This window comes from Triticum dicoccoides, chromosome 6B, assembly GCF_002162155.2.
Source record: "Triticum dicoccoides isolate Atlit2015 ecotype Zavitan chromosome 6B, WEW_v2.0, whole genome shotgun sequence".
NCBI classification, from domain to species: domain Eukaryota; kingdom Viridiplantae; phylum Streptophyta; class Magnoliopsida; order Poales; family Poaceae; genus Triticum; species Triticum dicoccoides.
In genome coordinates, this window is record NC_041391.1 from 99,390,155 (window position 1) to 99,406,838 (window position 16,684).

Below are 16,684 nucleotides of genomic sequence, written 5' to 3' on the forward strand. Positions count from 1 at the left end.
AAAAACTACTCAGAAATGAATTGAAGTAAAAAATAGTTGTGATTAACTGTACTAAAAAAGGAGCATAGATGCTTACTTTTAATGAATTATTACAACTCAGAAATAAAAAGAAGAAAAAATAGTTGTGATTAACTTTACTAAAATATGAGCATAGATGCTTATTTTTAATGACTTATTACAATTCAAAAATAAATAGAAGAAAAAATAGTTGTGATTAACTTTACTAAAAAATGAGCATAGATGCTTATTTTTAATGACTTATTACAACTCAGAAATAAAACGAAAAAAATAAATATTGCAGAAAAGAAAAAAAACTATATAAAAAGCTACTCAGAAATGAGCATAGATGCGCTTATAGAGGAAATTCAAATTAAATTCGTAACAAATTTCAAGAGAAATTCGTATGAATTTAGCCTAAATTCCCTATATAAGGGCATCTATTTTCATTTTCAGAGGAGCTCAATAAGGCAGAGAGGGAGGGGCTTATAAACTGGTCTGATTCCCCTTCGGTTGGCGAGGTGGGACTAAACTTTGGCCGCAACGAGGACCAACCCTTTAGTCCCGGTTGGTGGAATGGACCGGAACTAATGGTCGTCCTTTGGTCCCGGTTCAGGCCACCAACCGGGACCAATGGTGGTGGGCCAGGAGCGAGGGCCATTGGTCCCGGTTCGTCCCACCAACCGGGACCAATAGATCCAGACGAATCGGGACCAATGGCCCACGTGGCTCGGCCGGCCCCTGGGGCTCACGAACCAGGTCCAATGCCCCCATTGGTCCCGGTTCTGGATTGAACCGGGACTAATAGGCTGGACCGGCCTGGACCATTGGCCCCTTTTCTACTAGTGTGACCGCTCACAAAAGTTTGGGCATGCCTCCATACATCAGAATAAATAATCTCAAGTGGAGTTTTGATGACACGACTCGAATCTGAAAACGAAAGCTGATGACTCTTGCCTTGCTGACAGGCATCACAAACTGTGGCAACATCTTTATTGGACACAACGGGAAGACTATGACGATGAAGAACACTACGAACTATGGGAGTGGCAGGATGGCCGAGGCGTGCATGCCAATGGGTAGGCGACACACGGATACCAGTGAGTGCTCGAGGGGCAGAAGGCAGATCAAGTGCATATAGTCCATTGCGCAGGTGACCTCTAAGTAGAACGTCCCTCGTGGCCCGATCCTTGATAAAAAATAAAAAGGATGAAACTCAGTGAAAACATTGTTATCACGAGTAAGCTGAGGAACAGACAATAGGCTACGAGTAGCAGAAGGAACTCTAAGGAGATTACGAAGATGGAGAGATTTTTGTTTATGAGTTAAAAGAGAGGCCTGACCAACATGTGATATGTGCATACCTGCTCCACTGGCGGTGTGAACCTGATCATGACCACGGTATGGCTCCTAAACCGAAAGTTTGCCCATCTCGCCCGTTAGATGATTCGTAACGCCCGTGTCCATATACCATGTCGGATCAATGGGATATGATGGAGTGTGGCCTGCTTGATGAGCATGCTCGTGAGTGGCCAAGGCAGCTTGTTTCTCGTTGCCTTTGCCATTGTTGCCGACGCCGAGGAAGTCCTGCTTAAAACGGCGATGACAGCGGGAAGCAACGTGACCTGGAATGTTGCACTGTTGGCAGGGGAGCTGAACGCCACATGATGGGAAGCAAGCACACGAACGGCCACCCCCGATCATGGGGAAGGGGGCAGCGCCAGGAGACCGCGGAGCCTGTGAAGTCAGTGGTACTGATTTGCCTGCTGCAGATGACTTGAAGGGCTTCCCTTTTCCACGAGTGGCAGCGTTGGCAGCAATGAAACTCGGGTTGGTACGGCGGGACTTGACACGCTGTTCCGTGGCAAGGAGGCGGGCGTAGAGCTCACGGGGTTCAAGTGGAGTATCACAACCATTAATGTTCTCAGCAAGGTTATCATAGTTGTTGTCCAGGCCGTTCATGACGAAGGCGGTGAAATCCTCTTTGCGAAGCGGTTGACCAATGGAGGCCAAAGTGTCTGCAAGACGTGTCATCTTGCCGAAGTAGTCGGTAATGCTGAGGTTAAGAAGCTTGGTCTCCCCCAGCTCTGTACGAAGAGTGTGAGCATGGGCCTGCTGCTGAGATGCGAAGCTGGTGTGAAGGGCAGACCATGCCTCCTGGGACGTGGTAGTGAAGAGGACCAAGAAGGACACCGCCTCGGTGAGTGACGACTGGATCGCCGAAAGGATGGCCTGATCCTGAGCCACCCACGCATGGTATGCCGGGTGATGTGGTGGAGGACACGGCAAGGAACCGTCGACGTAGCCCTCCAGGTAGAGACTGCGGAGAAGTGGCAGCACCTATGCACGCCATGACAGATAATTGTCCGTCGTCAGCTTCACTGGGATTAGATGCGCGAAGTAGAACGGCGCACTGGCCACGGCATGATCAGCAGGAGGAGGCGACATGTAGTAGCTCATGTGGGATGAACCACCAGGTGCAGCCATGGCCGGAGGGTAGTAGCCGCGTAGGGCAATGGCGGTGGCGGGGCCCTGTCCGACCCGGTGTTCATGGCGCCAGGTGCAGCCGCATAGGGTTGCGGGTTTGAAGACGCATAGGGCGCCGCTGTGACTGCGGCAGGAGGTGCAGCCGCAGCGGCCGCGTAGGGCGAGGCGCCATACGCCGCGTTATACGCGGCACCAGGTGCAGGCGTCGCCCCGAAGTGGCCCGTCGACGGAGGAGCCGCCCCATAGGGGTCGTAGGGCAGCGATCCAGCAGGGACAGGCGCCGCCCCGTAGGGGCCTGCTGGCAGCGGAGGAGCAGCCCCGTAGGGCCCGTAGGTCGCCGATCCCAGCCGGGGACCAGTGTACGAAGGATCTCCCGGGACCGGCGAAGGCGCGGCCGGTGACGGTGGCGGTGGCTGATCCGAGGAGGCGCCCACCATCGAGGACTGGCCGGTGTAGACCGAGACCAGGGGGCGCGAGGAGAGGAACGGCGAGGCAGGCGCCGTGACAGGGGCCGGCGCGACGGCGGCGACGGAGTTCGGTGCGATCGCGGCGGCAGCGGCGGCGGAAGACATAACACCAGTTAGGGTTGATACCATGTAAGACTTAAGGTTTTGGGAAACTGCACAACACCTGTTAAGGGAGTGGCTATCTCATATATATAAGGGGTACATCAAGGTGTACGATACAATATACAAGACATATACATAAGCTATATGTAAATACAGTCTAACAGTCTTGATGTGATCGGTCTTGTCGGATGATCAGATTAGAAAAGTTGTGCTAGATTAGGAAGTAGTCAGGCCGTGTTGGTTTTGTAATCGAGTCCTAGTCTATTTTGGTCAAGTGTCCGATTACGATTGCTACGCACTATGGTGTGAGATTGCACCGTGAATTTGCTTGACAGAAATAAATTGTGGGCCTAGTGCCCTAGGCAAGAGTTTGCCGTGCGCGCGTGCTAGTGATCAACAAATCCACCGTCGTTCGATCATCAGTAAGTACATGTGTGGGCAGATAAATTTAATGTGTGGGTAGACATGTGGTCTTTGTTGGAGATCAACATGTCTGTAGATTGTATACTTGGGGCCACAACCAGGAGAATTTGATTATGTCTAAGATTGATAGAATCTTTTGCACCACTGAGTTTGATGCTACATACCCACTGGCTAGTGCTAGAGTGTTATCTAGGGTGGGCAGTGATCATACCCCTGTAGTTTGGGAGTCTGGGATCAATTTGGTTCCCAAATGTTGTAGTTTTAAGTTTGAGAAATGGTGGTTAACTAGGCCTGACTTTAAGGATTTAGTGGAAAAAGCTTGGGCTAGTAGGTGTAACAGCAGTAACCCTGTAGACATTTGGCAACATAAGGTTAGAACCTTTAGGAAGCTAGCTAGCCAAGGGGTGGAGTAGGAATATAGAAGCTGCCCTGAGGAAAGATAAAAAAGAGCTTATGAAGGAATATGACTCTCCAGACATCAGGGCTGAGTCTGGTATAGTGACTGAGCACTACAAGAAATATGTCAACTAGTGACCTTTTGTCAGTGACCCTGGAAGAATTGGTCATAGGTCTATGACCATTTGAGACCAATTGGTCAAAAGCTGTTCGGGGGGCTCCAAATCCTAAACCATTGCGACCATTTTGGTCAGAAAGGTCGTAATTTCCTTACACCAAATGGTCACAAAGCAAACAGGGCTGGCCGCTGCCTTATTTCTAGTTGTTAACGACCAAAATAGATGGTCATAGCCTTGTAGATTGTGGTTGGTTGTGATGACTAGGCACCACCTCATCAGTTTTGCTTATGTGTCATGTCCATGTGGCAGTTTTTGCCCTAGGTTGTGAAGCAACCTATATTTCTGTCATTCCAAAAATTCCCAAAAAAATCTCATAAATTTTTTGGATCATATCTTCATCAAATATGTCAAAAACCTTCCTTGCCTAGTTCAAAAATAACTCAACAATATTCATTTTCCTATTCTGTTCAGAGCAGCAGTTTGTGAAGGAAGTACCACTTTGGCATGTCCAAATAGTATCCATTTTCTATAGTGCTTTCCTATGCCCAAATAACCATCCTCCACCAAATTCCAGCTCAATCCATTCATTATTTTGAGCCGAGCTTCAACATTTGTAGTTATGTCCAGTGTGGTAGTTTGCAAAGCAAGTACCACTAGGCTCCTCCTTTTGAGGTGAAACTTTGTGAAGACGGTCTTCTTAGTAACTGATCATCCTCAGCCAAAACTCACGCCCATTAGCCATGTACATTTCCTATACCGCTAATCAAACACTTGGCTGCTAATTCATGTTTGAGCATCGATCGGTCTCCTCGTGAGAATGTTATGTTGTAATTTTCTTCCTAGCACCTACATGGGGAGTGCCCAACCCACTAGACATGCCTAGGCTGCCCAGAAGACATGGCAACGCCACGGTCACCCGGTGACCACGCGGCGGGCATGCGAGCTTACGCGCTCTAGAGTTGGGGCCCTCGACCACCGTCCCTACCTCGATGTCTCTCCATCAAACCATGTATTTCTGATTAAATAGATACTTATTTACCTATAAATGATTTTTGGAAAAAATAAATAGCAAACTATGAGGCGGCTGCAGTTCAAATTTGACCCGCTTCCAGCTGAATCGGCGGGAATTTGTCTTTTTCACCAGAGGTGGATCAAAACTTTTGACACCCAACCATTTTGTCAATTGTGCATTAAATATGTCCTAGTATTTTATAAAATTGATTAGGTCCAATTTTGCAACAATTATTTGGTAGGTCCTTCACAAAAAAACTCATTTCACGCACTCAGAAAATGGAAAATAGTTTTTTCGTCCAAAGAAAATGAAAACTTCCTTAGGGAACATTGTTTGTCATTCCAATATGCACCCTTGTGCACAATATGAGATCATTTGAACAAACTATGCCATGAATGTGGCCATAAGATTGATCATTTGGCTTGAAGCCGTGAATCTTTAGAGATGATAGCTCATTTCTGAGAACACTTTTTTAAAATAATTGCTGTATTACATGTTTGTTATTTTTCCTGGGAACTTGGCCACATATAATGACACAATGCGAAGGTTTCCCAATTTTTTGATTTTTTTTGAATTTTTTATGCCCGTTTCAAAATGCGGTCAAAACGGCGGGAATGACCGTTCCTAGCTAGTGGTTGAATCTTGGAATTTTTTTGGTGTTTCTCTGATTAAATAGGTACTTATGTAACTAGAAATGATTTTTGGAAAAAATAAATAGCAAACTATGAGGCAGCTGCAGTTCAAATTTGACCCGCTTCCAGCTGCATCGGCGGAAATTTGTCTTTTTCACGAGAGGTGGATCAAAACTTTTTGCACCCAACCATTTTGTCAATTGTGCATTAAATATGTCCTAGTATTTTAGAAAATTGATTTGGTCCAATTTTGCAACAATTATTTGGTAGGTTCTTCACAAAAAAATCATTTCAGGCACTCAGAAAATGGAAAATGGTTTTTTCGTCCAAAGAAAATGAAAACTTCCTTAGGCAACATTGTTTGCCATTACAATATGCACCCTTGTGCACAATATGAGATCATTTGAACAAACTATGCCATGAATGTGGCCATAAGATTGATCATTTGGCTTGAAAGCCGTGAATCTTCAGAGATGATAGCTCATTTCTGAGAACACTTTTTTAAAATAATTTCCGTATTACAAGTTTTGTTATTTTTCCTGGGAACTTGGCCACATATAATGACACAATGCGAAGGTTTCCCAATTTTTTGATTTGTTTTGAATTTTTTATGCCCGTTTCAAAATGCGGTCAAAACGGCGGGCTTGACAGTTCCTAGCTAGTTGTTGAATCTTGGAAAACTTTTGATGTTTCTCTGATTGAATAGATACTTATGTACCTAAAAATGATTTTTGGAAAAAATAAATAGCAAACTATGAGGCATCTGCAGTTCAAATTTGACCCGCTTCCAACTGAATCGGCGGGAATTTGTCTTTTTCACCAGAGGTGGATCAAAACTTTTTACACCCAACCATTTGGTCAATTGTGCACTAAATATGGCCTAGTATTTTAGAAAAATGATTTGGTCCAATTCTGCAAAAATTATTTGGTAGGTCCTTCACAAAAAAACCTCATTTGGGCACTCGAAAAATGGAAAATGGCTCTTTTATGCAATGAAAGTGAAAACTCCCTTAGGCAACATTGTTTGGAATTCCAAGATGCACCCTTGTGCACAATATGATATCATTTGAACAAACTATGCCATGAATGTGGCCATAGGATTGATCATTTGGCTTGAAAGCCATGAATCTTCACGTATGACAGCTCATTTCTGAGAACACTTTTTTAAAATAATTGCCGTATTACAAGTTTATTATTTTTCCTGGAAACTTGGTAACATATAATGATATAATGCGAAGGTTTTACAATTTTTTGATTTTTTTTGAATTTTTTATGCCCGTTTCAAAATGCGGTCAAAACGGCGGGTTTGACAGTTCCTAGCTAGTGGTTGAATCTTGGAAAACTTTTGATGTTTGTCTGATTAAATAGATACTTATGTACCTAAAAATGATTTTTGGAAAAAATAAATAGCAAACTATGAGGCATCTGCAGTTCAAATTTGACCTGCTTCCAACTAAATCGGTGGGAATTTGTCTTTTTCACCAGAGGTGGATCAAAACTTTTTACACCCAATCATTTGGTCAATTGTGCACTAAATATGGCCTAGTATTTTAGAAAAATGATTTGGTCCAATTTTGCAATAATTATTTGGTAGGTCCTTCACAAAAAACCTCATTTGGGGCACTCAAAAAATGGAAAATTGAGTTTTCGTCTAAAGGAAATGAAAACTTTCTTAGGCAACATTGTTTGGCATTTGAAGATGCACTCTTGTGCACAATATGAGATCATTTGAAGAAACTATGCCATGAATATGTTAGGCTAACAAAATTGTGCCATGACCATTCCAATATTTTCACAATAGTGTGACATGACCCCGTCTTGACCACGCCTCGGCTTGACCGGCACATGGGTGCGGCCCTCCCGCACCATTGCTCGCGAGTCACCACATGCACCCGTCGCCATCGCGCAAAACCGCCACGCCCATTATCACCCCCGCCTATATCCTTCACGTCCTCCTTCATGGTCGCGACTCACCCCAACACGAAGTTTTTGGTTCGATTTCACCCGCGCCAAGCCCCGAGATTTCTGCCCGCTCTTGCCCGCAAAGAGAGAGGCAAAGAGAAAACTGATTGAATCAAAAAGAAGAGAAAAAATAAAAAGAAAGGAGTGTTGCACGAGGGAAGAGTTTTGGACCGTTGGATGCGAGAGAAGTGGATGGCTAGGACTTGAGCTTGGGGATGGATCCGTGGACTCACATGCCATTGGCTGGCTGCCTTTCCATCTCCTATTACCAAAGAAAAAAATCCATCTCTCTCACACAAAAAGAAACCCCAAACCCTAGCTCCCATCTGCCCTCGCCTTGGCGTTTTTCCTTCTACACCCCCACCTCCCTTTCTTTCTTCCTTTCTCCCACACGACCTCCAACCTCCCCAATGCACCAGAGACCCGCAGCGCCGCCGCCCCTGCCTAGCGCTCGCTCGCGACGCCTCTACTCCTCCTCCTCTCACCCCTCCACCGTCGATCCTTCCCTGGCCACTGCCTTGTACCGGACATCCGAGCAGGTCAGGCGAGCAGGTCAGGCGGCGGCTCCGAGATCCGCCAAGGGCGTGGACCTGGAGCTCCATCTCCATGGCAGCGGTTCCTAGATCCGCCCAGGGGCTGGACCTAGAGCTCATCTCCATGGCGTCCGCTTCCAGATCCGCTCGGTCTGCATCACGAGTTGGCTGCATCCCCACGTCTACTCCCGCTTCCGCTGCTCGTCTAGGTAACGCAATCTGTCGATTTGCTCTTCTCCCCTCGTCTTCCCTTACCTTACCTTACGGCGCAGTGTCTTCCCTGCTCACGCAGGTGCACGCACCACCTGCGTTGTTGCTAGCCGTGGCCGGACCTCCAAGCAGAGTAGAGACATGTTTGGCTGGCCCTCCTCGACTTCCGCCATGGCCACCGTGGTGCTTCCGGATCCCCGCCCTTGTCACGCGATGGAGGTTCCTGTCTCGCCCCTCTTCTTCTTTCGATTCGATCCGGATCGTGCGCCGCGGTTCCTCACGCATGCCCGATTTGCTTTTCTTCCTCATGTAGGTCGTCATCAAGCCCTCGAGTTAGCTGCGACCTCGACTCGTCCTCCAGCATGGGCATGGGCTGGTCCACGCACGCACGCTGGCGGCGCTGGCCCAAGCTGCTCCTCACCCGCGACAGCAAAGTTGAAGCACTTCTCCGCCGCCTCCTGGAGTTCAAGTTCTGGTAATAATACGTCTTTGTTGTTAAAATCGAGATGTGATACTCTTGTAGTGCCTGCTCCAGGACTTGATCCTTGGGGTTACGAATCAATCTCTCCTATGTCTAGCAGCTCATGCCAGACTTGGCATGTCGGCACCGCTACTGTCCACATTTGGATGTAAACTCTAAACCGTAACCAACCGTCCAGAGGCTGAAGCAGAGGCTGCTTCTGCTTACAGTGCATGTAAAATAAGAACTTTGCTGTGCTTAATTAATTAACAGCTGAATGTTTTTTTCAGACTAGTCTTGCTGAATAATAATGCAACTTCGGAATTCAAAACTGTTCGTTCATTATCCAAGAAATGCCAAACATGGGACAATGGATTGTTCAATAAGTACATTTTCTAGATTCTAACTGCATACGTAATAGCATAACTTGGTTGCTAAGGTCACTGATGGACAATTCAGAACCTAGCTGGTCAAACCCTCCTTCATTTTTGTGTGCTTGAAAATCAATCAGCTGACATGCTTTACTTCTTTTACTTGAAGTGATGCTAAAAATGACAGGGATGAGATCCACCGCCAAGAATGATGCATGTCTTAACTGCTGTCGTAGTCGATTTCCAACAGGGAATACCTTTCTAGACTCCAACCTTCACAGTTCTTGTTGATTCATGTTGCTAGCAACTGAGTAGCTTTTTTGCATACTTCTGTCAACAACAGGGAATGCCACCAAATGTTTTTTGCCGTTCTTCTCTGTTATACAACATCTGTTATACATCATACAGTGCCGAGCTCCGCGTACAGCAACCATTGTACAAACATATCATTTTTGGTACAGCAAGTACTAGTAGTGCTCTGAATATAAGTGTTAACATGTGTAATTAATAAATGGCAGAAATAACACCTGCTTGGAATCTCCCGGTCCTGGCGCGTACTGCATACTGAAAGTTAAGAACCCCAACTGATTTGTTCTCAATCTGATTGCTTGCTGGTTACTCAGTTTTTATATCTGGACAGTGTTGTAATACACTGTTGTGTCCCTATGATGTGAAAGTTATGGTCTGAATAGCTTTATATTAGGATCTGCTTGAGTCTCTATGATGTTCTCTCTTAGTATCATCTCATGAGCTGTGAGTCGTGCATATATAACTGAGCTGTATAAGAACAACAAGTTTTTTTTGCCAATTAGCTTTCCGTGTGCATGCTCTTAATCCCCATAGCACTAAGAGAGGACCTTACTGATTCCCATATTACTAATTTCTGTATCAAACATCTATGTGCTAGCTCTGTCAAATATAATCAACTGAAATAATCTTGCTTGGTTAATGAAGTATTGACTTGCATTTGGTTGGTTGTGATTCCAAGCATGTTGTAGTTCTAGACATTAGTAGTACTTGTTACTGCAAGCATGCTGTTTCCTGTCACATTGAATTTCCACCTGAATATATGTTAGCATGAGCGTGGTATGTTGTGTTGAACTGGAGAAACTGTAGCTGGTGCAGCCCATTCAGAAGTGAGTTACACATTTTTTTCTGCTGAGATACACGAATGTGGAAAGATGGGTTTTTGCTTGCTTAAGATTTTGCTATGGTCTGCATCTACTCTATGTCTGTATGTTGAGTTTTACTTTGCCTGACCTCATATACAGAGATTTCACTCCTCTAGTTCTGCTTCCCAGTTTTTTATTGTTGGAGTTGTTCCCTAATTAATAGTTTTGTCCCGGAATCAGGCATTGTTGGTGCTGCTTCAGGATGTGAAGATATATCTGTTGTGTTTTTGTCTCTTTTTCTTTTCATCCTCAGTGTGACCTGTTAATGAAGTATTGGTTGGTTGTGATTCCAAGCATAGATCTCTTGACGTTTTTACTTGTTAGTGCATTTCGATCTGAACATGTTGGCATGAGCGTCTCAATTAATTTACAGTAGTATATATATGCACGTTTCATCTTAGTCTCTTGGCAAGTATTTATGAGTGTCTCAATTAATTTAGTATGTTTTGCTATTTGTACTTGGATAGAAAAGCTAAAATCTGTATAGTGCTCAGTGTGTAATACCAAGTTGTTCCTGTTATTTACAAACTGCTGTTCTTATACACTGATCCACAACACCTTACATTACACATTTGAAATTAATTAAAATACATCTAAACGCAATGCTTCAACACAGATTTATCCTATGATTATACCTGAGACATTAGTTTGTTTTTATGCTTTTGTTTCCCACAGTGCTTCAAACTTGTTTATTAACTTGATTTGTTGTTATTCTGTTTAACAGGAGCAGAAGCAGCTCATATGACTCTATTGTTGTTCTTGACCTGCATTCTGGTTATCTGGATTTGTTATTATTCTGTTTAACTTGATTTGTTGCTGCTGTTGTAGGAGGAGCACTTCTAGGAGAAGAGAGGGCTCATTCCACTTGTTTGGAAGAGAAGACGATGAAGCATGGTGGTTATCTGGATAATCTGCATTGTGTTTTTGTTGTACTTTGTACCTAGTTATATTGTATTCTGTAGTAGTCAGCACATTCTGGAGCAGAATCCAGTGAAGTTGTAAAACTATTAAGAAATGTGAGAAATATACTTTGTACCTATTTCTGTTTCATTTGAAATATTTGTCATTTGTGTACTGTGAGAAATGGAAAGCTGATGAGTTCTTTGATAAAAAGCGATGCCATGAAAAACCTGACAATTGGGACCCATCTAAAAACTGGATCACAAAAAACCCTCGAAAATAAAAATGAAATGGACCGCAAAAGGCCATGCCTAGAAAATAAAAAGACCAAATTGTTGGGCCTGGCCCATGTAGCTAGAGAAAATTAATAGAGAAAATATATAGTAAAAGGCTGAATTGTTGGGCTAGGCCCATGTAGAAAACCGAATTGGACCGGGCTGAATCTTGTGCCACATCAGCTTGTCATGCTGGATGCCTACGTGGCCTGGGGAGGTTGCTAGTGACCAAAACGCCACATTGGACATATTTTGGTCATAAACGTCTTCGACCTTCTCACGGAGAAGGTCGCTATAGTCAGTTTACGACCCTCAGCTTTTGACCTTCTGTTTTTGGTCACAAAAAGGTCGTAAATGAAAAACTATGACCTTTCAGTGACCAATAGTGGAGGTCACAAGATAGCATATTTCTTGTAGTGGAGGAGGATAAGGAGAGGATGTGTTGCATCCTGAAAGAGTTGCAACATGTGTGAGAGATAGATGAGATCAAGGCCAGACAAAGGTCTAGAGACAGAGATATCCTAGAGGGGGATAGGAATACTGCTTATTTTCAAGCAGTAGCTAACCAGAGGAGGAGGAAGAAGATGATTCATGTTCTGGAAGGGGATGATGGACCTGTTAGTGATAGTGTAGGTATGAAAAAAATAGCTATTGATTATTACAAGAAATTGTTTGGTTGGGAGGCTAAACGTGACATACATCTGCAGGATTACTTTTATAGTGAGCAGGATAAAGTGTCTCCTAAGGAAAATGCTAGGTTAGAGGCCAAGTTCTCAGAAGATGAGATTAAAAATGCTGTGTTTGGCTACTACTCAAATGGAGCCCCTGGGCCTGATGGGTTACCTATTATGTTTAATCAACACTTCTGGGAATTCGTGAAGGGTGATCTTATTGAGATGTTTAATGATTGGTTTGAAGGTAATCTGGTCCTTTTTAGACTTAATTTTGCCATGATTACCTTGATTCCTAAAGAAAATGAGGCTAAGACGACGAACAAATTTAGACCTTTTAGTCTCCTCAATTGTGTGTTCAATTTTTTTACTAAAGTACTCACTAATAGGCTGGCTGGTGCCTTTGTCGGTGGGAGATATATTTTAGAGAGTGTGGTGTCTGCCCATGAAGTAGTGCATGCGGTGCATTCTACTAGTAGACATGGTCTAGTGTTTAAAATAGATTATGAAAAAGCTTATGACAAAGTAAACCTGGATTTCCTTTATGAGATGTTGGCTCTGAGAGGGTTTGGGACTAGATGGATTGGTTGGATTAAGAGTATCACTCAAGGAGGCTCTGTTGGAGTCAAATTAAATGGGGAGGAAAGTGATTTCTTCCTAACTGGTAAAGGTCTGAGAAAAGGGGATCCTGTAGCTCCTTTGCTTTTTAATTTGGTGGTGGATGTCTTCTGTAAGATGCTAGTTAAAGGCTCCCACTCCGGGTTGATTAGGGGGTTGTGCCCTGAATTGGTTCCTGGAGGGGTTATGTGTTTGCAATATGCTGATGACACATTATTATTTTTAGAAAAAGATAGCAGAGTGGCCTTAAATCTTTAATGGATTCTTACCTGTTTCGAACAGGTCTGTGGTATGAGAATCAACTACTATAAAAGTGCTTTAGTCCCTATAAATGTTGCACCTTAGGAGTTGGAAGAGTTTGTGGGCATTTTCAATGTGTAGTGGGGTCCTTCCCAATCAAATATTTAGGTATCCCCTGCAGTTTGATAAATTGAGCAGGGATGACCTGCAATACCTGATCGATAAGATCTTGGCTAAAATAGCAGGATGGAGAGGGAAGTTGCTTTCTAACCTAGGGACAATTATTCTTATCAAAACTTGTTTAGCTACCATACCTCTATACCTCCTATCTTTTTTTAAATTCCCTAAGTGGGTGCTTAACTTGATTAATTCTCATATGGCCAATTGCCTGTGGAGTGACACTGATGGTGCTCACAAAATTCATCTAGCTAACTGGCCTTCCATTTGCATGAAGAAAGAGTTTGGGGGCATGGGGGTCCCAAACCTTCAGGATATGAACCTTTTCCTGATTGGATCTTGGGTTAAAAGGTACATAGCTGGAGAGGGGTCCATGTGGAGGAGGATTGTAGATAACAAATATAATACTAAAAAACCCAACATTCTTTGTTGTAGGGATCTGCACCCTTCCCAGTTTTTGGAAAAGTTTTATGTGAGCTTTGCACGCTGTGAAGGTGGGATACAAATGGAAAGTAGGTGATGGTAGAATGGTTAGATTTTGGGAAGATACCTGGTATGCTAATACTCCCCTAGCCACTCAATACTGGGACTTGTATGTCTTGGTAAATGAGAAGAATAAAACCATTGCAGAGATCTGGGATGGACAGGAGCTCAAATGCACCTTTAGAAGGACCTTCTCGGATGAGCTGATGTCACAATGGTTTGAGTTGGTTGAAATCTTATCCCTGACTGACTTTACCCAGGGGACTGATTCTTTGATTTGGAAATATGAGTCAAAAGGAGTTTACTCTTCTAAATCCCTCTATGCTATTGTTAATTTCAGGGGGATACAACATGTTTATCTTCCTGCTGTTTGGAGTGTGAAAGTACCACCTAGAGTTCAAGGCTTCCTATGGCTCTTTTCAAAGAATAAAATCATGACATGTGATAATCTTAGGAAGAGAGGCATAGCAAAATCGTTAGAATGTGTTTTTTTTGCAAAGAGATTGAATCTGTTCATCATTTGCTTTTTGAGTGTGTGATAGCTAGGCTAATCTGGGATGAGGTTAAATCTGTCTTTAACATCCCTGTTGTTGGTTTTGAATCTGTAGCAAAATATTGGTTGTGTGCTAAGAAGTGCAAGCAACTAAATGTTGTGAGCTCTGTTGTCCTATGGGGACTGTGGAATTTTAGGAATTATGTAGTCTTTAATAGATGCTCTTGGATTTCTATGAAACAGGTCTTGGGGCTGGTTTATCGCTATCTGAGGGACTGGACCAAGTTGTTCCAAGATCTCCAGGGGGAAAAGATGCAAGAGTTTCAGGAACTGATCTAGGAACGACTGAGAAAACCACTGATGCTGGAACCGGGTTGAGCTGCCGCAAATGGTTCGAAGACCAAAGCGCTGATGATGGGCTCTGGAAAAGAGCACTGGGGAAGGCTGCTCATGGAGGGAAGACCACGCAGGAGTACCAACTACAACACCCATAGGAAGCTGACAGCATCCATGTGGTCAACATCGGGTGGGGGACTCTCTCCGTTTAGAGCAGTTTGGCATGTTTGTTCCCGTGTTTGGTGTGAGATAGTGCAAGGATAGTGGTCTAGTTTTTAGGTCCTGGTGGACAGTTTGCATACTTGCTTCGGTTGTTAAATTTGGTGTTGTGGGGGGGTGATGCTTCTCCTCCTGAGTCTGTCCTTTGTTTTTGTAGAGTCCTGGATCTGTAAGACATTGTTACGATGTGGTTTCTTTCTATATGAAATGGAGCCGGGGGGCGATCCCCTGTTTATCAAAAAAAAAACGCTCATCGTTCTTTCCGCACGATGTCCACTAATGTTGCACCACATCTCATACCCTATTAATTTTTCTCGCAAGCTCCCAGCTCTACTATTCGAGGTATGTCGGATATGGATTTTGCTGGCGCATCTCTCATCGCCGACGACAAGTTGTGCGCGGCCATCGAATCTGTCGTCGACGCTGGCGTGGATAGCGGGTACCACTTGCTCGTTGTCCAAGGCTACTCGTGCACAAAGGAGAAAACTCCCAAGGACGAGTGGATCGAGTCTCATCCTTTTATTGTTGTAGGCCGTCGCTGGATCATTGACTACCACCCAAATGGTTTCGAAGATGAAGAATATATATCGCTTGTCCTTACCCTTGACGATGATATCGAGCCAAGCGTTAACGTTCAGTATGTTTTCAGTTCCGTTGACCAATCCGAGTTGCGGGTGCCAAAGAACATCCGCCAAAGCCAGTCAGTTTACTTGGATGAACATCTTGATGGCCAGTATGAATTCATGAAAATTTAGGATGTCGAAAGATCAAGGCATCTCAAGGACGGCAGCTTCATCCTCCGGTGTGACCTTGTTGTATGCAAGCCGGGCGCAAACACCAAGGGGCGGAGCGCCTGTTCGCACCTGCTCCGTCGCCCATCCTTTCACAAAATTGCCACCGCCTGACTTGCAAAGCCATCTTGGCAATCTCCTTCTGAGCAAGGAGTGTGCTCACATTACATTTGAGGTTGGCGGTGAGGATTTTGCCGCGCATCGGTGCCTGCTCGTAGCCCGATCGAGCGTCTTCAAGGCACAACTCTGTGGTGCCATGAATGAATCGAGTGTTGTCAAGATAAGTGCACTAGTAGAAAAAGGACCTAATATGAGACACATTAGTGCCGGTTTGATTCTGAGCCGGCACTAATGTGTCCATTAGTGCTGGTTCCAACGGCTAGCCGGCCGTTCTCATTAGTACCGGTTCGTGGCGAACCTTTAGCACCGGTTCGTGCCATAACTCCTATCTTCGCGAGGCTGCTATCACCATTACGTGGTTCCGGGGCTGTCCTCTCGGTCGCTCCTCTTCGCGCAAGAAATATGGCCAAGACAATAGCCAGGGACAAGCCAGTGAGTACTTTGAATGTACTCGCAGACATTATGAACACGGGTATAATATAACAACGATGTTCCGAAATATTAATGCTCATGACGTCAGTCACAAAAATAAATCTCTGATGCATGTAAGTAGGTTATTTATGAAAATGCAATAACATGGCAGTATTAAAATTACGAAATAAATAACAAATATGCCACAGTCGGGCATCTTAGCGACACCACATAAAGGGCTTTAAAAGAAATGCCACAGTCGGACCTTTGAGCGACACCACATAAAGGGCTTTAAAAGAAATGCCACAGTCGGGCGTCTGAGCGACACCACATAAAGGGCTTTAAAAGAAATGCCACAGTCGGGCGTCTGAGCGACACCACATAAAGGGATTTAAAAGAAATGCCACAGTCGGGCGTCTGAGAGACACCACATACAGGGCTTTAAAAGAAATGCCACAGTCGGGCGTCTGAGCGACACCACATAAAGGGCTTTAAAAGAAATGCCACAGTCGGGCGTCTGAGCGACACCACATAAAGCGCTTTAAAAGAAATGCCACAGTCGGGTGTCTGAGCGACACCACATAAAGGGCTTTAAAAGAAACAATCA

General features: G+C 44.4%; 1 protein-coding gene across 1 annotated transcript; it reads left to right on the forward strand.

The window, feature by feature from the left end:
• The first annotated feature begins 15,108 nt into the window (after positions 1-15,108).
• LOC119320841 (protein roadkill-like) lies at positions 15,109-16,255 on the forward strand. The gene is made up of 3 exons (XM_037594770.1): positions 15,109-15,504; positions 15,662-15,838; positions 16,250-16,255. Exons 1-3 carry the CDS (start codon positions 15,109-15,111, stop codon positions 16,253-16,255), a joined length of 579 nt encoding a protein of 192 aa, XP_037450667.1.
• The last annotated feature ends 429 nt before the right edge of the window (positions 16,256-16,684 follow it).